Genomic DNA, 22,960 nt, shown 5'->3' with positions numbered 1-22,960 from the left:
ACCAAATTAGAATTAATTTTAGAATGCAGAGCAACGTAACTGAAACCATAAGGAATCAATAAATGAGCAAAAAATTAACATGGATTAACAAAAAATTAACATGAATAAAAAACTAACAAAACTAACATTTCATCACTTAATGGTGATGAAACAATGGTACCTAATAATCCTAGTGAACAAAATATGGCAACAGTGGACTGTATGGGGGTATAACATATTTTACAAATAATACAAGGATAGAAACAATAATGATGATCAGTATTTACAAGCAATAAAATGCTGAATACAATAATGCAAATAATCACCTAATTACTGCAAGTACCAAATTTGTAAGAATTGAGGGAATAATAATTTTATTATTAGTTATTGCAAAACAGGCAATGGACACAATTTACTAATTGGACGGGTAAGTAAGCCATGAGGGCCTTTGACTTGGGCCACGCGCACAATCCCATCAGTGCCGGGAAACACTTGGATGATACGAGCAAGAGGCCAGTCTCTTGGCGGTACATTTTCACCAATGATGAAGACAGGATCACCAGGCTGTAGGTTGGGTGTCTTCTGGTGCCACTTGGTGCGTTGGATTAGGGTGTGTAAGTATTCCTTGAGCCATATTTTCCAGAAGGTTTGGTTCATTTTTGTGATTAGTTTCCACCGGCAAAGTGGAGTGATAACTTCGTCAGTGAGGTCAAATTCAGGACGAGACAAGAGTGGAGCACCGGTAAGGAAATGTCCAGGGGTAAGATAGTCGAATCCATCGTCAGGCGTAGTTGACAAGTGACCAAGAGGACGTGAGTTCAACGTTGCTTCTATTTGACATAGAAGGGTAGTGAGCTCTTCTTGATAGAGCGGACGTCCATCGGTTATGCGGCTGAGATGATACTTGGCAGATTTGACGCCAGCTTCAACAAGTCCGGAGAAGTTAGGAGCCCCAGGTGGATGAAAATGCCAAAGTATACCACGAGAACTGAGCTGCTCATTCAGCTTGGGATTTGCAATCTTCAAATAACTTTGAACTTCGGTGAGGTGACGAGCAGAAGCCTTGAAGTTACTCCCTTGGTCGGAGTATATGTGACAGGGCTTACCACGGCGGGCAATGAACCGGTCTATAGCAGCTAGACAGGATTCCATGGTCAGTGAATTGGCTAGTTCCAGATGAACGGCCTTTGATGCCATGCAAACAAGGACAACCATATAACTCTTGACAATGGGTGAGTTGCGACGGGTGCCAGTCTTCAGTAAGAACGGGCCGGCAAAATCAATGGCAGTATTAATGAAACATCTACCTTGGGCAAATCTGGACACTGGAATATCTCCCATATATGGTTGACGTGTAGATGCAGAGAGCTTGTAACACTTGAGGCAGGAGAAAACTTGTTTTTTGATCAAGTTTCGAGCACCAACAATCCACAGAGTTCTTTGAATGAGGCTTAATATGATTCTGGGGTTGCCATGCAGAGCAAATATGTGGAAGTAATCAACAACAAGTTTAGCCAAATGGGTCTTAGCGGGCAACAACATTGGGTGTTTACTATCATAGGAGAGGGGTGAATTCTTTAGTCTGCCCCCTACCCTGAGAGTACCCGAGGGGTCCAGGAACGGAGACAAATTCTTCAAGGGACCCTTGTATGGTTCATTTTCTTTCCTTTGTATGATGTTAGAAATAACATCTTGATAATGGAGTTTTTGGAGAATTTTTACACAGCTAGTCAAGGCATTGTCAGTTTCTTGAGGAGTTAATGGGCCATACATTCGATTTTGCTTCTCTAGGAGACAATTCTTTTTGAAGCGTAAAATCCAGGCAACAGTATTTTTCAACTTGGTGAGTGATGAGAATCTTTCCATGAAGGTTACCATTTCAGGTACCTTGTGTTCAGCTAAGAGAACCACCTTTGGTTTAGTTTCTGGGAGAGTTTCTAGTGATGGCACAATAGGTAGGTCAGGCCAAGCAGAACAGTTTTCCTTCAGAAATTCTGGGCCATGGAACCAGAAATCATAGCTTTCCATGACTTGAGAAGGTAATAGGCCTCTAGTAGCAAGATCAGCTGGGTTTTGGGATGTGGGTACATGTCTCCACTTGGATGGAGATACCACATCAGTTATGGCTGCAACACGAGTGTCAAATCAGGTTTTGTGATCTCACCTTTTCCTTTGGGATTTCAACCAAAAATTGCCTGTTTCAGCTGTTTCACCACTTTTTTCTTCAAAAAATGAAGTCTCATTTTTGAACCTCAACAGCTGGAACCTATTGTAAACAAATTGGTCAACGAATGAGGAGAAGTTCCATAGGTATTCTACATTTATCAATATGGCGAACACCTTTTAAATCATTAATCTTTGACCTTTCACAATTCAGATATCAAATGGATCAGTGCATGTGTAGATATCAAATTTCCTATATTGGTGTTGATATTATGTTATATTCACTCTTGATATCAAGCAAATCGCAAAATCTTGACACCTATATCTATGACTTCAGATTCTACAGAAAACTCCTAAGTATTATTGTATTTGTCGTCTACCTCAGAGATGGTATCAATTGATATCATTGTGTAGCTTGGAGAGTTGTTTTTACCATCTATGCGTGTAGGTCTGGCATGGTTGTTTCTTTTACCTATGATTGGCCCGGGTAAATCTTTGTATAAGAAGATAGGTCTGAGTCTACATCGACAAAGATCAATACTCAGCCTTCAATAACACCTGACTCACCTGAGATATAAGTATATAAGAGTTAGAGTTAACAATAAAAGACCTCAGTGATTCTGGTACCAACTATACCTACTAACAGCTCGTTTGTCAAGTACCTATTGCTTATAGCTATAGCTTATATATATTATTACCTAGTTGTCTGCGTATACGATACCTACTAACAGCTCGTTTGTCAAGTACCTATTGCTTATAGCTATAGCTTATATATATTATTACCTAGTTGTCTGCGTATACGAGTAGGTACCTCATGTAAGACAGAGACTTTAGGCAAAAGTTTATTAATCAGAGATTGCGTGATTGCCTATAATGGAGCAGTTGCAAATGGGTAAAAATTATAAATAAATGGTCGATTCCTATGTAAAAAGTTGGGAAATATCCAAATCTGAGATCAAAAATCCGAAAAAATAACTGTAAAAGGTCGAAAATTCAAAATTTATTTTCCGTTCTAATGAGAGAGTTCAAATATGTATGACGTCAGACTTTATGCAGTTGCATAGGAGTCAAATTTTATGGAGTTACAGGCAGCGGGATATTTCTGATATTCAGCATCAGCAAGCATGTGAAGACATTTCTGGGCTAAGTAGCTGGCAGGGCCAAAACCAAAGGTCAATAAAAGGTCGAAAATTCAAAATTTATTTTCCGTTCTAATGAGAGAGTTCAAATATGTATGACGTCAGACTTTATGCAGTTGTTTTTTTTTTTTCGTCCGTTAGGTAGGGCCACTATGCAAGCGCGCTAGCGGAGGAGCAGAAAGAACTGCGCAGAAACGTATGCGCAGTGCGCACAAACACATTAATGCGTTGCCTGCGAGGGAGCTTTGCTCGGGAGCGTATGCCGTGACGTCAAAGTTCACGATTTACCGGCATTTTTTTATTGATTTATCTCGGGATGTAGAAGAAAAAGAAAAATTCCTTGGTCCTCATTTTTTCTGCTCTATGACTTTGAAACATCACCCAAGTAAGCGCATATATGCATATATGCATTCTGCATATATGCAGAATGCAGATACGTACTGTAGTACTGTAAGTAGGTACTTGCCTATAGGTACTCATAAAATTAATCAGAGAAGAATTGGGCAATCAAGGTAGCGTCGTGTATTTACATAGGTACTTATAATAGACAAATTTGCCTAGTATTTTACTTACGAGTACTACTTCCATTATATGTAATCACTAGGTATTTAGAATAAAACATACCATGAGAACCAAGAGGTCCACTTTGCTTTATGGGATTATGGAATATGCCATTATAGCCATAACTGAACGCAATATCTATGTATATGTAACATGTGATTAAAACACTCACGTGTAACTAACTATCTACAATGGTCACTCATCAGAGAGAATAAAGTTAATAGGAGGAAGTGACAATGACGTAGGTGATTATCAGGTCCGAGTTAACAGAAACTAGCCATAACTGAACGCAATATCTATGTATATGTAACATGTGATTAAAACACTCACGTGTAACTAACTATCTACAATGGTCACTCATCAGAGAGAATAAAGTTAATAGGAGGAAGTGACAATGACGTAGGTGATTATCAGGTCCGAGTTAACAGAAACTATAACTCATACCTGGTGTTGTTATTAACTACCCATGACCTGATGAAACCTAGTAACTGGAACGTACTGATGAAACTACCGTGACAACACAGGAAAAGCGGAATATGACATGGTGAAAAAATTGTAGATGAATGAGTCATAGTAAATTGTAGGCACAGAAAGGTAATCGTAGTTACATAGAAAGACTGTGAGATTCACAATAAATTTAACACGTAGGTTGTTTATCACAAATTCGTACGTAGGTATAAAGTTCACACTTTATCTGGCACTTGAATCAATATTAGCATAATACACTCACCTTTTTTACCTAGAGCGCCCCTAGTGAATTCTACATTATGTATTATATTCGCAGAAACTGCTTCCACACATGATCGAGACGGTTTTTGATCCATGACATTTGGAATACTAAGAACTCTTTTCATATTTTTTGCACATATGCCAATTTAATCGTGAAAGTTGTTTCTCATGCCATAAAAACACAATTCCTTTTGCCGATTCATTATTTTTAATGTTGCAAGTTGCAATGCTAACAATGCTTCCGAAACTAATGTACCTACTCACCTTACACTCGGAATAACATTGACAAGCAAATCTTTTTTTTTATTCATGTACCAATTTCAATTTATCAAGTTTCCATTTATTAATATTTCAACATAACAGAACATAAAAATTTATATAAATGGTATACCCATCCGACTCATCAGAGAGAATAAAGTTAATAGGAGGAAGTGACAATGACGTAGGTGATTATCAGGTCCGAGTTAACAGAAACTATAACTCATAACTCATACCTGGTGTTGTTATTAACTACCCATGACCTGATGAAACCTAGTAACTGGAACGTACTGATGAACGAAACTAATGTACCTACTCACCTTACACTCGGAATAACATTGACAAGCAAAGCTTTTTTCTTGTATTCATGTACCAATTTCAATTTATCAAGTTTCCATTTATTAATATTTCAACACAACAACAGAACATAAAAATTTATATAAATGGTATACCCATCCATAAAAGCAAAGCTTGTGCCAAGGATGGGGAAAACCAGATAGCCCTTCAATTGCCAACAGCGCTAACCCTATGTGTCCTTGGTTTCAGATGTGGAAATCGCCCGCTACGGACCCTGCTACATCCCTCCTCCCCCAGGCTATGGCGGTAACGGCAGTGCCCCCCTAGCAGTACCCAACGCCGTCCCCCCACCACCACCCAACAGTCCAGTACTCGACAACTCCACAGTACATCTCCCCGTTGAAACCACCCCAACTCCCGTGTCCACATCTCCTGGTCAACTACCTCCAGGTGTTGAGGGTCCTGATGGCTCCCCCCACCACCACCCAACAGTCCAGTACTCGACAACTCCACAGTACATCTCCCCGTTGAAACCACCCCAACTCCCGTGTCCACATCCCCTGGTCAACTACCTCCAGGTGTTGAGGGTCCTGATGGTATCAGAACAGTCAGAGACCTGATCACAGGTGCACCTGTGGATTCTACCAGCACTCTGAGCCCAATCTCAACCACGATGAGTCCAGAATACAACGACTGTATGTCCAAGTGTATCACAACCGCCGAGTACAATCCTCAGTGTGGAACTGACGGACAAGATTACTCCAATCCCGGCAGAGTCCAGTGTGCCAAAGGTTGTGGAAAAGGTGAGTAAAACAATTTTTATTTTTTCGAAATTAACGGAGGCTACAAAAAAAAAAGAAAGAAAACAATACACCACAGTGTACTATACTAGGTGTGGTCAACTGTTGTGGTCAACGCAGTAGATTTTGAATTTTGAAGTTGATGGTTTGATTCGTGTTAATCACAGAATCACACAACGACATTAATAACTCCAATCCCGGCAGAGTCCAGTGTGCCAAAGGTTGTGGAAAAGGTGAGTAAAACAATTTTTATTTTTTCGAAATTAACGGAGGCTACCCATTTTGTACAAGTCCCTGCACCTAAAACTACACTTAAAGATAATAAATTAATAAAAGTAAGTAAGTAAGTAGTAAAAAAAAAATAAAACAATACACCACAGTGTAATATACTGTTGTGGTCAACGCAGTAGATTTTGAAGTTGATGATTTGATTCGTGTTAATCACAGAATCACACAACGACATTTTTTTTTTGAAGACGATATAGGCGATTTTATTTGAAGACGAGCTAGACGATTTTTTCAATTAGGCGGATTTTAAAGACGAATTTTTTTTCACTTAGGCGGATTTTAATTATTTAACGCGCACGAAAACGATGATATATGGCAACACTGGAATTCTTACAAATTTTGAACCCGGGAAAATTTGAATTTAGGAGCACGATGCGGAGAATTAAAATTAATGAAAATTACACGAAATAAAGGCTTTACAGCGGTAAACGACACACAAATACACGGATTAGGGCATAAAATGCGGCAGGAAACTTCAAACTAGTTTGGATTTGCGTGGTAAAGGCAATTAAACACGATAGTCAATGTTGCAATGGTAGAATGCAGGGGAGAATTTTACACATTCGAAATTGGTTAAAATACGGCAGGTACGCGGTTCAAATCACTAATCTGGCACGACAGGACCAAATCTTCGTTTTGTTTACAGTTGTTGAAATCGAATTCCCCGGAGTTTGCAAAAGTTCAAGAGATCAGACAACCACCCCAGCCGCTTAGACAATCAGTCAACCATTCCATGAACAAAACGCGAAACTGCAAACTACCTAGATACCTAGAATTTACTCGAACAACCACAATTGTATTATTTATAAAAGTTCAAGAGATCAGACAACCACCCCAGCCGCTTAGAGAATCAGTCAACCATTCCATGAACAAAACGCGAAACTGCAAACTACCTAGATACCTAGAATTTACTCGAACAACCACAGTTGTATTAGATTATGATAGATAAGCATTTAATTCATGTTTAATGGCCAATGCTCACCTTTGGTGAAACCATGCAAACAATTTGGAACTGTGCAGAGCCAATTTTGAATACCACATTTTTTCATCAACGACCCCACTCATGATCCTTCTAATAATCAATAGCAGTTTGAACTTGTACTAAAATATCAAGTTAAACATAACAAAATCTGTCTACTCACTAAACCATGCAAACAATTTGGAACTGTGCAGAGCCAATTTTGAATACCACATTTTTTCATCAACGACCCCACTCATGATCCTTCTAATAGTCAATAGCAGTTTGAACTTATACTAAAATATCAAGTTAACATAACAAAATCTGTCTACTCACCAAAACTTGCATCTTCGTTTTGTTTACAGTTGTTGAAATCGAATTCCCCGGAGTTTGCAAAAGTTCAAGAGATCAGACAACCACCCCAGCCGCTTAGAGAATCAGTCAACCACACATGGTAACGATCCTCACATGCTTTCCCCACCGTATCAAAAGTTTTGTCTACGCGAGGACTTGGTTTTACAACGAACGGCCCTTGCGTTCCGTGAAATTCGTTGTACTTGGACGAATCCGTCATGAATTCAGACTTTTTGAAATATTTGAGCACGTTATCAAATTTGAAAGCGTCGTAGCCCCATTCGTCATAGTCCCTGGAGTCACCACGTGTATAATAGAGACTATGGATTGAGCTCGAACCTCCCAAACCTTTGCCACATGGGATTGTGGTTCTCTGATTGGACAAACTGAGAAACATGCCGCTCTGCTCCTCTGTAACATGAGAAATCAGAAACCTTGAGAAATTGAACAATAAAATACTTTCGGGAGTTCTTTACATACCTACAAAATATACTTTATATACGCTTTTTTTAATTTTACAAATTCTTTGATTATTTATTTCAAGTACGAGTACATCGCTATCGTTACATAGGCTACATTCTTATGCATTCATTTGACCTTTGGTGTAATTACAATTACCTGTGACAAAGGCCCAGTCCATGGAGCTGCCATAAAGTTGACCTCGGTTCTCGGGAAAATAGGAAATGTTGCTCGGATCTCCCCCAGCCTCCACAAGGAGAATGTTCCAGGAACGAACCTCGGCGAGTCTCGAGGCCAGGATAGATCCTGCCGTTCCAGCACCCACTATGATGAAATCAAATTCCTGCGGCCATTGGTCAGGATCCTGAGGTGTGTGAGGGACGGATGTGGTGTTGGTGGTGGTGTCTTCGGATCCATAACTCAGAATGTAGATGAGAGAAGCGACCAGGCTCAGGCTGAGAGCCATTTTGAAGCAGAGGACTGATGAACCATGAACAAAAATATAAGCGGTATAAGCAAAAATAAACTTTCTCGACTGGGAGGGGCGAAGCGCTACCCTCAGGCTGAGAGCCATTTTGAAGCAGAGGACTGATGGACCACGAACAAAAATATAAGCGGTATAAGCAAAAATAAACTTTCTCGACTTGGAGGGGCGAAGCGCTCCTTAATAATTAGAGCCCGGATAATAATCTCTCCAAAATCGTCAAAATATGCCAACGATTATGCTGATAATCTTTTGACTATTATTCGGGCTCTAATTATAACAAAAGGTCTTTTTGGATTAAAGATATTCTTCTTTACAGAAGTATTTCGCCCAGTGAGGCTATTATTACACAGGTCAAGACTAGCACTGTTATTGAAACTACTCGGGAGATAAAGCTCAAAGCTTATTTTAAGTAGTTCCTAAATCTGATAAATAAAGGCTAGTCTGAGATCCATTTGGAACATTTTTTCTTTCACTTAGGCGGCATAAAACGAAATAGGTACATGAAATGTCATAGACTACTCATTCGAGCAGGATAAACAGGGTATATTCTGTTCTATTCTATTCTACATACCTACCTATTGTCCTTGTTAACTCATATAATACAACCCCAGATACTCATTTCCAAGCTACCAAATACATAACCAAGAGAAAAAGGCACAAATAACAACAGCTTACCTACTGATTTGACACACGATAAAGAAAAACTCGAATTAGTTTATCTTATTTCAAAACAAAACAGACGCGGTATCATTTCGCGTTTATCTCAGAGGGCCTTGTGTTTTTCTTTATTATTAGAATTGGAATGGAATTGGAATTTTATTCTCAGAAACTTGAACAATGGAGAGGGGGACATAGGGTAGGCAACGAACGAAGAAAGGGGGACAGGGTGGGATTTCAAAGATAAAATTAATCACCTTAGTGAGATCTTTCACTAAAAGTACTGAATTTTTTCAAAAGGTACTGAGCAGGGTTTATACGAGGGGGACATAGGGTAGGCAACGAACGAAGAAAGGGGGACAGGGTGGGATTTCAAAGATAAAATTAATCACCTTAGTGAGATCTTTCAATAAAAGTACTGAATTTTTTCAAAAGGTACTGAGCAGGGTTTATACGCTTTTCCCGGAATGAAATTCCATGACTTTTCCCGACGATTTTCCATGAATTTTCCAGAAAATTAGGGGGCGGAGGTACTTAAAAAACAGTAAGATTACCCCCTCATTTCAATAAAATATGCAATATGCAGAACGTAAAGGAATATGAGGGGGAATGCGCCGCAGGCCGTTTTTCGGGAAAACTTGATATACATATGTATTTAATTTGAACATTTTTAATTTTTGACCGGGTGACAAATTCCATGACTTTTGAGTGTACATCCTATTTTGATAAAGACAAAAAGATGTAGCGCCTTTTAGACGCGTTTCGCTCGTCTAAAAATTCTATAAGTTAGACTGGAAAACTGTATTGAAACAATTTAAAATTGATCCCTTTTACCATTGATCCCTTTTACCACTTACCTAGGTACATATGTAGGGGAACACGGGGCAAAACGGTACATCGGGGCAAAACGATCACCCGCCCTTTTCAGGAGCTAGAAAGTGCTGAGCTCTCTTGGATGGACTAGGAACTATTCTTGCAAGTCTTATCTTTGTTTTGATACGTGGTTGATTCTTTTATCTTTTGTTTTCTGTTTCTGTGATCTGTGTATGTACCGTGTACCACAATCTACCTACTAGGTATGAGTTGGTATAAGAGTAGATAGTTGTGGTACACATAGGTAATTCTATTCCTTGTTGTTGTTGACCATATGATGATTTTTCCCCCTTTTTTTTAATTTAAGCAAGGTTTTCTATTTTATAAAATTTTTGTACGGAGGTTTTTTCGATTTCACGAGTGCTTGATGCAATTTTCACGTGATTTTCAAAACACTGTCAGTAATACTATTTTAATAGTTTTTGATATTTTAAAATTTATATCGAAGGTAATTTTCAATATTTTCTAAAACTTGTGAAATAATTTTCAAGAAATGACGCTTTGGGGCAAAATGGTTTTTTAATGGTCTGGGGCAGAATGGTACATGGTTGAATAGTGCCCAGGGTTCCATTCTGCCCCAAGGTGTTTTGCATGTATATATATGGTAGAGGGTATAGGTCGTATAGGACCATTTTTAGTTTTTTTTCTAGTTAGGACCTCATAAGCACTAGAGGTGCCATTTTGTCCCGTGTTCCCCTACCTATCATAATTTCTAAACAATCTAGGGGGCGGAGGTACTTAAAAAACAGTAAGATTACCCCCTCATTTCAATAAAATATGCAATATGCAGAACGTAAAGGAATATGAGGGAATGCGCCGCAGGCCGTTTTTCGGAAAAACTTGATAGGTATATTATATGTATTTAATTTGAACATTTTTAATTTTTGACCGGGTGACAAATTCCATGACTTTTCCAGGTTTTCTTTCAATTTTCACGATTTTCCATGACTTTTTGGCCGATTTTCAGATTCCATGACTTTTCCAGTTTTTCCAGGTCGCGTATAAAACTCAGTAGTAATGGCAGGTACACAATAACCTAGGTATGAGTACTCGGTACTCATTTTGATGGTGGCGAGGGTATGTGAGATTAAATCCGGGTACGCGGGCCAAAAAATTGAAAACCGCTGCTCTAGACCATCACATCTTTTTGCGGTGTTAATTTCGATCAACAGGGCATCATAAGCTTTTCTATTATAGGTCTGATTTTCCCCAGAGAGGGACAATTGCCCTCTTGTGCCCCCGATTAACAAGTAACTGGCGAACACTTGAGATGCATGTTAGATACTGACTTGGAAAGATAAGGTGATAACACAGACTGACGGATTAAGGAAATATTAGTATACCTACTTACCTACCTACTGGTTGTTTATTTGTCTATTCTGTATGGTCAGTGTTGTGTTGACTTTTGATAAAGCTCCTCGAAAGAGCCATGATTCATGATAGGAAATCACTCAAGCAACAAGGAGCGTGGTGAATAGATGGACAGGTGACCGTCTGTATACTGTTAATGTTGACGCTCACTGAGAATAAAAAGAAGTACCTATCTACCTACGGGTTAGTCTGACTTCATTCCTCGCACATTGCATATACAATAATATTCAGGAGTTCATACAAATACGATAATCTAAACCTGTAATGGAAAACAATGTACTAATAATGATGTAATGACCTTATGAATAATTTTATAGGTAGGTACAGGTATCTCATGTATTTTAGATATTTGAAGATTTGCTTTTTGCTGAAACTCCCCTTAGGAAAGTGCCCACTAGTGCTCAGAATTTCACCTATATTTATTATTATGTTAAGGCGGTCCCTTCTTGGTCCATTGTGTGCCGCGTCCATTTTAGTTCAGGACTATTGCACTGCCTTTACATGGTTCATCACTTTCTTCCATTTCAAAGAACCCTGATCTAAGAACTTCTTTCCTCAAACTTAACAGCCCAAAATCCAAAATATACTCGTAAGTAAAATACTAGGCAAATTTGTCTATTATAAGTACCTATGTAAATACACGACGCTACCTTGATTGCCCAATTCTTCTCTGATTAATTTTATGAGTACCTATAGGCAAGTACCTACTTACAGTACTACAGTACGTATCTGCATTCTGCATATATGCAGTAGAAACAACTTTCACGATTAAATTGGCATATGTGCAAAAAATATGAAAAGAGTTCTTAGTATTCCAAATGTCATGGATCAAAAACCGTATCGATCATGTGTGGAAGCAGTTTCTGCGAATATAATAATGTAGAATTCACTAGGGGCGCTCTAGGTAGAAAAGGTGAGTGTATTATGCTAATATTGATTCAAGTAGGTACCTGATAAAGTGTGAACTTTATACGTACGAATTTGTGATAAACAACCTACGTGTTAAATTTATTGTGAATCTCACAGTCTTTCTATGTAACTACGATTACCTTTCTGTGAAATGTGTATTTTTTTATTTTTTTTTTCCTCATAATTGTTATCTCTATTACATATGTACGTACGTATAGGTAAATAAATAACCATTTTAATTATTTTTTTTTTCTTATTTTCAGAATTTTTTGAGTGGTCGACAGTGTCAGATTGAACTACATTTTTAGATTTAGAGCTAGCGAAGATGTCTGTTGTCTGTTGAATATTCAAAGCTTAAACTCTGTCCAGAAAGGTAAATGCTGAGAACCTTATTCAGAAAACCAATTTCGAGGTAAATTTGTACAATGTGATGCATACAAAGATAGTAAATTACACCATATTTTAGTGTCACTTTCTGTCCACTTAATATGGTATCCACATCTTATTCCACACGACAGTCAGATTGAACTACACTTTTAGATTTAGAGCTAGCGAAGATGTCTGTGGTCTGTTATATTAGAACATTTAAACATGAATATTCAAAGCTTAAACTCTGTCCAGAAAGGTAAATGCTGAGAACCCTATTCAGGAAACCAATTTTGAGGTAAATTTGTAGGTACAATGTGATGCATACAAAGATAGTAAATTACACCATATTTTACTGTCAATTTCTGTCCACTTAATATGGTATCCACATCTCGCTACACAATGATATCAATTGATACCATCTCTGAGGTAGACGACAAATACAATAATACTTAGGAGTTTTCTGTAGAATCTGAAGTCATTTACCTCTCATCCTATACAATACCTCGGGCAAATCTTATGTCAGACATACATGAGCCTTACTATTCTTCTGCGATCTTGATTACCGAACAGAAGTACTTAGAATCCTTAGCAAAATCAGTTATGTATATGAGGAGACAAAGCCTAGATATTAACAATGGAAGTTGGGATTTTTGACAGAATTCATGCACGAAAAACTTCGAGTTGCCAGCCTGGTTAGCTTGAAAGGTAGCGTCTACCTTGTAAGCGCGGCGAGGTTGCGAATTCGCTTTCGGCCAGGGACGGATTTTATCCTAAACAAATAAGGTTTGGTTTCGGAACGGCTAGCTTTCTCCTATCCTGTCTTCCTTTTAAGTCAGGTGTCAAGAAACGACTATCATTGTTCTTAGCCATCTCCCCAGAACCTTCATGGACCTTGGTGCAGCTTCTCAAGGAAGAGTTATTTGTCCAGCCACTCACTATCAGGTAGACCTGACAGGTACAACTGATCAGGTTCGCCTTCGTCTCATTCCATAGAATACATTCAGCGAAAATGAAGCTAATTCGCATAAATATGCAATTTAATAAAATAATGGTATATACTTGGGTACTATTTAACACTATACTTTAGTACTAAGTATTTAAGTCAGGTGTCAAGAAACGACTATCATTGTTCTTAGCCATCTCCCCAGAACCTTCATGGACCTTGGTGCAGCTTCTCAAGGAAGAATTATTTGTTAGGCCAGCCACTCACTATCAGGTAGACCTGACAGGCACAACTGATCAGGTTCGCCTTCGTCCATCAGGTCTAAATGATAGTGTGTGTGCTCATCAGGTATCAGCTAGACCTGAAACATGGACCTTTTCAGCCGTACCTACCTGTTAGGTCTACCTAATAGTGTATGTGCTCATCAGGTATAAGGTAGAAGTGAGTGGCGGGCCTCAAATTGAACAGTGTTGTGTTGTTAATGACCAATGTGAATTCTAGTTTATTTTCATTTTCTATTCAAACCTATGGGTCAGTTGTGTGTGTTGGCAATTCATCTCTCCTCTAATTAGTTGCTTGTGTCCCTCAATGTCCCTCATGTATGCGAATTAAGCATAACTAGACCATGTTTTTACTGTTACTTCGAATAGCGAGAATTCGAAATTCATGTAGAAAGTGTTTCCAGTATTTCGCCTTGATGTTAGCGTTATCCACTAAGTTCCATGGCACTTAAAGAGTTTTTAAGATAGTAAATTGGACGTAGGTCATTAAATTGAATGATTCATGGAATATGTACAACTCTGTATAACCCTAATAATTTGTAGAGCTACCTATAATTGTGTGTACCGTTTGTGCCATGTAATAGTGTAATATGGGATACGTGAAAAGAACCTGAAAGGATAAGAACCAATAGCGATCACACAATTAAATTGACTATCGATTAACAAACAAAGCCTAATGTTGGATAAATACATAGAATATTGTTCAGTGTTATGATTATCTACCTATTGGTGCTATAGGCTCATGAGTTGATGATCTATGTCTATTATATTCATAATATTTGTCATCAAATTGAATTGTAATCAGCTAATCAGGTTATACAAATAAAGTACTTACTGTTTGTTTTTAAAGGTAAAGATCCTCCATACTTAAATCATATAGACCTAACTTGCTTCAATTTATAATTTTAGGTACCCTCATGAGTTGATGATCTATGTCTATTATATTCATAATATTTGTCATCAAATTGAATTGTAATCAGCTAATCAGGTTATACAAATAAAATACTTACTGTCAGCTAATCAGGTTATACAAATAAAGTACCTACTTACTGTTTGTTTTTGAAGGTAAAGATCCTCCATACTTAAATCATATAGACCTAACTTGCTTCAATTTATAATTTTAGGGAAAAAAAAAAAAAAAAACAGAATGTACACAATGTACACTTTAGCAGATGGAGATAAATTTCCTACTGTTTTTTTTTTTCTATGTAAGTATATAGGTAAGTAAAATAAGTAAATATTTAGTGATCATAATGTTATGCTGCACACTGCACTTATACTTTCAACTAGCATTTTTTGAGTCTGATTGTAAGAGTTTGTAGCTCATATCGTTGTCCCAAACAAAGTGGCGTAAGTGCGAAAATCACATTTTTCAGGAGGGCCTAAATAAGTTTTAGCCTCAGGGCGCTCAAAATTTGCAGAGAGATTCGATTATTTACGTAGGTAGGTATGTATACTTAGATCAAAAGTGTCCGCGGGCCAGGTCTTTAGAAATTTAGGGCCATTTCGAAATAGCTCAAAAAGAGTTATTCTAGCTTTTTTCAGGACTTGGATTTCGGCCAAAGTCGCGCAAGTTAACGCAGGGATTGATAAAATAATTAAACGTAGAAGTGAAAGAGGTATCCCTAGGCCCTGTTTACAGAAGATAAACAGTTTGGCCAATGTTTCCCTAATTAGGGCTATTTAAACAAAAGAAGTTGAAATTTTCGATGGTAGGTAGGTATACCTACTCGTATATGATGTATTGTATTACCTGTAAGTTCCTATAGTAAGGTAGGTACCTACTTTATACCTGGGTAGGTATAGCTTTCTTATTTACAAGTCATTAGGCTCACCAGTCGTCATGAGTGAAAACCTGATAACAAAGGAAACGTCAATCTCTCTGAGCCGAAATAAACACCATTTAGGTACCTTTTGCCTATTTACCTATGTAGTAGGTGGGTAAATATAATTAAAGGCTTGAAAGCTTTCTTATTTACAAGTCATTAGGCTCACCAGTCGTCATGAGTGAAAACCTGATAACAAAGGAAACGTCAATCTCTCTGAGCCGAAACAAACACCATTTAGGTACCTTATGCCTATTTACCTATGTAGTAGGTGGGTAAATATAATTAAAGGCTTGAAGTCGACTTGATAAGAAGAGGGGTAGGTACCTAGGTATTTGGTTAGTTCTATACCTACCTTGGTATTTCTAACGGTTACCTACTCATGAAAAGTTGCAAGTTGTGTTCGAGTCCCAGGTAATCTTTTCAGGACTTGGATTTCGGCCAAAGTCGCGCAAGTTAACGCAGGGATCGATAAAATAATTAAACGTAGAAGTGAAAGAGGTATCCCTGGGCCCTGTTTACAGAAGATAAACAGTTTGGCCAATGTTTCCCTAATTAGGGCTATTTAAACAAAAGAAGTGGAAATTTTCGATGGTAGGTAGGTATACCTACTCGTATAAAAGTTCAAGAGATCAGACAACCACCCCAGCCGCTTAGAGAATCAGTCAACCATTCCATGAACAAAACGCGAAACTGCAAACTACCTGGATACCTAGAATTTACTCGAACAACCACAATTGTATTATTTGCATACCAATTTAACAGAGAACGAATTTACTATAGTGTAAGCGCAAGGGCCGTTCGTTGTAAAACCAAGTCCTCGCGTAGACAAAACTTTTGATACGGTGGGGAAAGCATGTGAGGATCGTTACCATGTGAAACGCCTTGCTGACATTAATACAGGAAATACACTAGGCTATACGCCTTACGATCTCTACATGGACTGGGACGGACTGCGAGTGAGTTCTTACACGGCGTATATCAAGAATAGAAACAGAAGGCGCAAGGGCCGTTCGTTGTAAAACCAAGTCCTCGCGTAGACAAAACTTTTGATACGGTGGGGAAAGCATGTGAGGATCGTTACCATGTCAAACGCCTTGCTGACATTAATACAGGAAACACACTAGGCTATACGCATTACGATCTCTACATGGACTGGGACGGACTGCGAGTGAGTTCTTACACGGCGTATATCAAAAATAGAAACAGAAGAAACCATCGTAACTTGTACATTTTGAAGAACAGTCATGCCGTCAAACTGCTGGTGAAAGAACACGAGACATCAAAACAATCAGAAGCGTGTAATACACAACATGAGAATCAGAACAAAGAAATTCCCCAAGCTGAATCATTACAATCGGATGTGGATTCCATTGCAGAACAAAAGCTGAAAATCAGTTCCGTGGAAATTCGCATCGGAAATGTAACTTCTCAGAGAGTCATTCGACCCAAAGTTTCAAAGGAAATCATTTTATCAGCGGGAGCTATTAATACGCCCAAGCTTATGATGAATTCCGGCTTTGGTCCTACTGAGGAGTTGCTGAAGAAGAACATCCGTCAGGTGAAGAGCTTGCCAGTAGGAGAGAACTATTGGGATCATGTACATTTCCATGGACTATTGTTCAGAACGAATGATGATAGGATAGTGGTGGAGACACGGTATGGTGGTGGGGCAGGTGAGTGTACATCCTATTTTGATAAAGACAAAAAGATGTAGCGCCTTTTAGACGCGTTTCGCTCGTCTAAAAATTCTATAAGTTAGACTGTAAAACTGTATTGAAACAATTTAAAGGCAGGTTTATAGTGATCCCTTTTACCACTTACCTAGGTACATATGTAGGAGAGCAATGACACATGTTGCTGGAATACATGTGGCGGCCTCAGGTGAGAATAAATCATACAACAGGTTGTACAACAAGCCCCCCTCTGTGACTGGCTGGTCAAGAGCACTGACTCTCAATCTGGAGGTGCTGGGTTCGAATCCCGGTCATGGCGAAAATTTTCTGACCGAACTTTTCCGTCCGTGGATAGGCATGGATGTAAAAGAATATGCCTTGAAGTAAAGCGAAAGTGGTTCCAATTCCAAGGTACAATCTTTTTAAAATCTCTTTTTTTTTCTTCTAAAAAATTAAAAAAAAAAATGTACAAAAAATTAAGGCTTAACTGTTAAGGTCATATGTATCATCAGGCTTTTCTTCCTTGTCATTTTGCTGGGAGTTCAACCAGCTACTCACGTTAACCTCATAGAGCCCGGATAATAATCTCTCCAAAATCGTCAAAATATGCCAACGATTATGCTGATAATCTTTTGACTATTATTCGGGCTCTAATTACAACAAAAGGTCTTTTTGGATTAAAGATATTCTTCTTTACAGAAGTATCTCGCCCAGTGACGCTATTATTACACAGGTCAAGACTAGCACTGTTATTGAAACTACTCGGGAGATAAAGCAAATTTGATAAATAAAGGCTAGTTTGAGATTTATTTGGAACATTTTGTCTTTCACTTAACTTGGCGGCATAAAACGAAATAGGTACATGAAATGTAGATACATAGACTACTCATTCGAGCAGGATAAACAGGGTATATTCTATTCTATTCTACATACCTACCTATTGTCCTTGTTAACTCATATAATACAACCCCAGATACTCATTTCCAAGCTGCCAAATACATAACCAAGAGAAAAAAAAGCACAAATAACAACAGCTTACTGATTTGACACACGATAAAGAAAAACTCGAATTAGTTTATCTTATTCATAAACAACCTACGTGTTAAATTTATTGTGAATCTCACAGTCTTTCTATGTAACTACGATTACCTTTCTGTGAAATGTGTATTTTTTTCCTCATAATTGTTATCTCTATTACATATGTATAGGTAAATAAATAACCATTTTAATTATTATTTTTTTCTTATTTTCAGAATTTTTTGAGTGGTCGACAGTCAGATTGAACTACACTTTTAGATTTAGAGCTAGCGAAGATGTCTGTGGTCTGTTATATTAGAACATTTAAACATGAATATTCAAAGCTTAAACTCTGTCCAGAAAGGTAAATGCTGAGAACCCTATTCAGGAAACCAATTTTGAGGTAAATTTGTACAATTGATGCATACAAAGATAGTAAATTACACCATATTATACTGTCACTTTCTGTTCACTTAATATGGTATCCACATCTTCATGACTTTTCCAGGTTTTCTTTCAATTTTCACGATTTTCCATGACTTTTTGGCCGATTTTCAGATTCCATGACTTTTCCAGTTTTTCGAGGTCGCGTATAAAACTCAGTAGTAATGGTACACAATAACCTAGGTATGGGTACTCGGTACTCATTTTGATGGTGGCGAGGGTATGTGAGATTAAATCCGGATACGCGGGCCAAAAAAGGTTGAAAACCGCTGCTCTAGATAGACTACCACATCTTTTTGCGGTGTTAATTTCGATCAGCAGGGCATCATAAGCTTTTCTATTATAGGTCTGATTTTCCTCAGAGAGGGACAGCTAAACAATTTAGGCATGAATTTGCTTACAAACATTTTTAATTTTAAAATTTCAGGAATACTGATGAGTTTTCTCGAGGACCCTGCCAAACCCAACATAGAATACCAAGTACAAACATTCAACAAGGGTACTCTTGCCAAAAAGATCATAATGGACCTCGACAATTCAAATATTGAGACTCAACTGAACACTATAGCAGCACAATCCAATATAGTGCGGATAACGCCAGCTCTCCTTCGTCCTAAAAGTAGAGGACGAGTGTTTGAAAAAAAAAAAAAAAAAAAAAATGTGAAGAGACCAGCAAATCTTCAATGTCGTTCTTGTCAGCTACGTTGAAATTTTATTTGCAAGAGACACGAAAACTATCAACATCCATGTAAATTCCCCCGTGCAGCGAACACTAGCAGAATTATACTGAGTTGTAAGAACCTCGCTGACATATTCAGCAATCATAGCCACGGCAGCATTCGGATGTGCTGACATAACAGGGATGATAGATGCGTCAGCAATTCTCAAGTTTTCAAAACTTTCCACCAGGAGCGCTTCGTTTACGACATCTCCGAGTTTGCAGGTCCCCATGGGGTGCCAGTTAGAGGTGGCAAGATGTCTGAGGGCACACAACCAGTAGAGCTTGGCATCCTGGGAGTGAAGGGTGGAGTTACAGGAAGCAGAATAGTCCAGAATGATGGGAACCAGTCTGAAATAGAAGAAAAGAAGGCAAATCATTGTAAGCTGGTAATTATTGACCTCTTGATGTTTATTTGTTTATTATTTTTCCAAATTTATTTTCTATAAGGACCTATAATACTATATTTACAATTTCATTAAAGCCTTTTACAGTTTTATTTCTAGGTAATTTCTTTTATTGTTACTCGAGCTTCTAGGGAATCTAGGGAATCTAAGCTGGTAATTATTGACCTCTTGATGTTTATTTGTTTATTATTTTTCCAAATTTATTTTCTATAAGGACCTATAATACTATATTTAAAATTTCATTAAAGCCTTTTACAGTTTTATACCTAGGTAATTTCTTTTATTGTTACTCGAGCTTCTAGGGAATCTAGGGGATGTCAATTTCATTCATAGGTTAACATACCTAAGTGGTTTTCGTTATAGTGCTTTATGCTTTAACCTAGCCAACCGACACGACCCATATCCGTTACCGGTACTTCCTAACCAATCAGATTAGAGTATTTTTGAAGGTGGATAAAATACTCTGCTCTGATTGATCAAGTATATGTGTCAGATATCGGTGGTGTGAATGACTGTGGAAAACATTACAGGATAACAGGACGCACTTTCTAATAACTCACCGATTCTTATTAAACTCAGGACTACTCTGCAACTGTTCAATTTTCAAAATAGCATCCACAAGAATAAAAGCAGGAAAGATAAGGTGATAACACAGACTGACGGATTAAGGAAATATTAGTATACCTACTTACCTACCTACTGGTTGTTTATTTGTCTATTTTTTAAGGTTAGTGTTGTGTTGACTTTTGATAAAGCTCCTCGAAAGAGCCATGATTCATGATAGGAAATCACTCAAGCAACAAGGAGCGTGGTGAATAGATGGACAGGTGACCGTCTGTATACTGTTAACGTTGACGCTCACTGAGAGTAAAAAGAAGTACCTACCTACCTACCTACCTACGGGTTAGTCTGACTTCATTCCTCGCACATTGCATATACAATAATATTATTCAGGAGTTCATACAAATACGATAATTTAGACCTGTAATGGAAAACAATGTACCTACTAATAATGATGTAATGACCTTATGAATAATTTTACAGGTAGGTACAGGTATCTCATGTCTTTTAGATATTTGAAGATTTGTTTTTTGCTGAAACTCCCCTTAGGAAAGTGCCCACTAGTGCTCAGAATTTCACCTATTTATTATTATTTTAAGGCGGTCCCTTCTTGGTCCATTGTATAGCGCGTCCATTTTAGTTCAGGACTATTGCACTGCCTTTACATTGTTCATCACTTTCTTCCGTTTCAAACAACCCTGATCTAAGAACTTCTTTCTTCAAACTTAACAGCCCAAAATCCAAAATGGTAGAATTCCTGGTGACCTGTAATAAAATTAATAAAAACACCAATCATTTTGGGTCTATCTACTGTTCCAAGCATCTCAACAAAGGATGCTAGGATTACTTGTTTTATATTGACGTAATAATTATAATAATGACCTTACGTTATAAAAGTATCCAAAATAGTAGAATTCCTGGTGACCTGTAATAAAATTAATAAAAACACCAATCATTTTGGGTCTATCTACTGTTCCAAGCATCTCAACAAAGGATGCTAGGATTACTTGTTTTATATTGACGTAATAATTATAATAATGACCTTACGTTATAAAAGTAAAAAAAAGACCAATTACATGTAGATTTTGTATTTGTATACAAGGAAGATAAATGAGATTACCTTCACGTGACGTTCCTTATGCGAAGAAAAATATTGACGGGGGTTTCCCGTAATTGGTCATAAATTTATCACAGTCGCTAAATATAATATTAATCCTAGCACTCATTTTATGGATTGTGTGGTCATCTTGAATGATCTTGACATCTTCAAGTTCTACAATGGACATCTCTGGTAAATCTTCAACCTACACCAATTATTTCTTATTCTAATCTTCATATCTCTCAATTTTTGTTATGTTCTGGTAACAGTATTATAAAATAGAATAGAATATACTCGTACCGCTAAATATAATATTAATCCTAGCACTCATTTTATGGATTGTGTGGTCATCTTGAATGATCTTGACATCTTCAAGTTCTACAATGGACCTCTCTGGCAAATCTTCAACCTACACTACCTATTATTTCTTATTCTAATCTTCATATCTCTCCAGTTTTGTTATGTCCTGATAACAGTATTATAAAATAGAATAGTATAGAATATACCTTGTTTATACTGCCAGAATGAGACTGAAAAGTCCCTTTACTCCCGCAGTCTAAAAAAGGTCTTATGTATTTGGTACAAAATAGGTGAAAATTTTATAAAATAGAAAACCTTGCTTAAATTAAAAAAAAAAGGAAAAAAATCATCATATGGTCAATAACAACAAGGAATAGAATTATGTGTACCACAACTATCTACTCTTATACCAACTCATACCTAGTAGGTAGATTGTGGTACACGGTACATACACAGATCACAGAAACACAATATTGTATAGAATGGGGTCAGATTTGACGACTTTAGCAGAAGTGACTGCCACTATCAACAACAGGCCTGTAACAAAAAGCATAGCAAAAGAATGTTTAAATAATGTTGAGTGGGGAAAATTTTCCTCTTTATCTGGGTACCTAGGTATGTAGGTAGGTATAAATAACATAAACTTGAGAATCTCATTGAAAAGCTGTCCTTCACTCTGGCATACAAAGGTTATCATTAAAGCGAGACAGTTTCTACTGATTAACTGGTGTCTGATAGTGATTAGGATTTTCCCACTATCACAAGAAATTTAAAGACGTAGGTGTGCTACCTTCCTAGTTCCTACTGGCCTCAGTTACTGAGGTTAAAGGTTTTGTTTCCAATTGTGCATCATGAAAAAAGTTCAAATTCATACAAGTACACGCGATAATATAAGGAAGTTATCTGGAAGTAGGTCCCGCAGGTACCGTTCAAATTCTAGCGAAAAATCGCTCTTCCGGAACACCAAAGTTAGATTTATCTTACCTATTCGATACCTACTACATTAGATACCTATGAAATACCTACTACAACGCACT

At 37.6% G+C, this 22,960-nt stretch overlaps 4 protein-coding genes and 1 long non-coding RNA gene across 5 annotated transcripts; 1 reads left to right on the top strand and 4 right to left on the bottom strand.

The window, feature by feature from the left end:
- Positions 1–18: 18 nt before the first annotated feature.
- On the bottom strand, positions 19–3,268 carry LOC103507262. The gene is made up of 3 exons (XM_008471714.1): positions 3,229–3,268; positions 433–2,105; positions 19–39 (listed from the first exon to the last, which is right to left on the bottom strand). Exons 1-3 carry the CDS (start codon positions 3,266–3,268, stop codon positions 19–21), a joined length of 1,734 nt encoding a protein of 577 aa, XP_008469936.1.
- Positions 3,269–4,953: 1,685 nt separating this feature from the next.
- Positions 4,954–7,006, top strand: LOC103507255 (wiskott-Aldrich syndrome protein family member 2). Its single transcript, XM_026822170.1, has 4 exons — positions 4,954–5,017; positions 5,376–5,561; positions 5,594–5,929; positions 6,861–7,006. The coding sequence occupies exons 1-4, from the start codon at positions 4,954–4,956 to the stop codon at positions 6,926–6,928; spliced, it is 654 nt and encodes a 217-aa protein (XP_026677971.1). The 3' UTR covers positions 6,929–7,006.
- Positions 7,007–7,572: 566 nt separating this feature from the next.
- LOC103507261 (glucose dehydrogenase [FAD, quinone]-like) lies at positions 7,573–9,281 on the bottom strand. Its single transcript, XM_026822168.1, has 3 exons — positions 9,148–9,281; positions 8,145–8,465; positions 7,573–7,937 (listed from the first exon to the last, which is right to left on the bottom strand). Exons 2-3 carry the CDS (start codon positions 8,449–8,451, stop codon positions 7,573–7,575), a joined length of 672 nt encoding a protein of 223 aa, XP_026677969.1. The 5' UTR covers positions 8,452–8,465; positions 9,148–9,281.
- A 10,223-nt stretch (positions 9,282–19,504) lies between these two features.
- LOC103507260 (glucose dehydrogenase [FAD, quinone]-like) lies at positions 19,505–20,742 on the bottom strand. The gene is made up of 3 exons (XM_008471711.2): positions 20,708–20,742; positions 20,524–20,619; positions 19,505–19,907 (listed from the first exon to the last, which is right to left on the bottom strand). The coding sequence occupies exons 1-3, from the start codon at positions 20,740–20,742 to the stop codon at positions 19,538–19,540; spliced, it is 501 nt and encodes a 166-aa protein (XP_008469933.1). The 3' UTR covers positions 19,505–19,537.
- A 577-nt stretch (positions 20,743–21,319) lies between these two features.
- LOC103507254 lies at positions 21,320–21,931 on the bottom strand. Its single transcript, XR_541250.3, has 2 exons — positions 21,567–21,931; positions 21,320–21,406 (listed from the first exon to the last, which is right to left on the bottom strand). It is a non-coding gene; the product is annotated as an uncharacterized LOC103507254 (long non-coding RNA).
- Between the last annotated feature and the right edge of the window lie 1,029 nt (positions 21,932–22,960).

This window comes from Diaphorina citri, unplaced genomic scaffold (genome assembly GCF_000475195.1).
Source record: "Diaphorina citri unplaced genomic scaffold, Diaci psyllid genome assembly version 1.1 scaffold301, whole genome shotgun sequence".
NCBI classification, from domain to species: Eukaryota; Metazoa; Arthropoda; class Insecta; order Hemiptera; family Psyllidae; genus Diaphorina; species Diaphorina citri.
The sequence above is the reverse complement of the archived record's forward strand: the minus strand, read 5'-3'. Positions and strand labels throughout refer to the sequence as shown.

What these genes read in the sequence shown, in the direction of transcription:
- LOC103507262 (XM_008471714.1), bottom strand. Translation starts at nt 3,268, where the DNA reads ATGCTTGCTGATGCTGAATATCAGAAATATCCCGCTGCCT. An exon ending in TCAGAAATATCCCGCTGCCT is followed by an intron (nt 2,106 to 3,228) that starts GTAACTCCATAA and finishes CTCGTGTTGCAG; the next exon opens with CCATAACTGATGTGGTATCT. An exon ending in GGATTGTGCGCGTGGCCCAA is followed by an intron (nt 40 to 432) that starts GTCAAAGGCCCT and finishes TTATGGTTTCAG; the next exon opens with TTACGTTGCTCTGCATTCTA.
- LOC103507255 (XM_026822170.1), top strand. Translation starts at nt 4,954, where the DNA reads ATGGTATACCCATCCGACTCATCAGAGAGAATAAAGTTAATAGGAGGA. An exon ending in AGGAAGTGACAATGACGTAG is followed by an intron (nt 5,018 to 5,375) that starts GTGATTATCAGG and finishes CCTTGGTTTCAG; the next exon opens with ATGTGGAAATCGCCCGCTAC. An exon ending in TGCCAAAGGTTGTGGAAAAG is followed by an intron (nt 5,930 to 6,860) that starts GTGAGTAAAACA and finishes TTTTGTTTACAG; the next exon opens with TTGTTGAAATCGAATTCCCC.
- LOC103507261 (XM_026822168.1), bottom strand. Translation starts at nt 8,451, where the DNA reads ATGGCTCTCAGCCTGAGCCTGGTCGCTTCTCTCATCTACATTCTGAGT. An exon ending in GGACTGGGCCTTTGTCACAG is followed by an intron (nt 7,938 to 8,144) that starts GTAATTGTAATT and finishes CTCATGTTACAG; the next exon opens with AGGAGCAGAGCGGCATGTTT.
- LOC103507260 (XM_008471711.2), bottom strand. Translation starts at nt 20,742, where the DNA reads ATGAATCATGGCTCTTTCGAGGAGCTTTATCAAAA. An exon ending in TTCGAGGAGCTTTATCAAAA is followed by an intron (nt 20,620 to 20,707) that starts GTCAACACAACA and finishes TTAATCCGTCAG; the next exon opens with TCTGTGTTATCACCTTATCT. An exon ending in CCTGAGTTTAATAAGAATCG is followed by an intron (nt 19,908 to 20,523) that starts GTGAGTTATTAG and finishes CTTCTATTTCAG; the next exon opens with ACTGGTTCCCATCATTCTGG.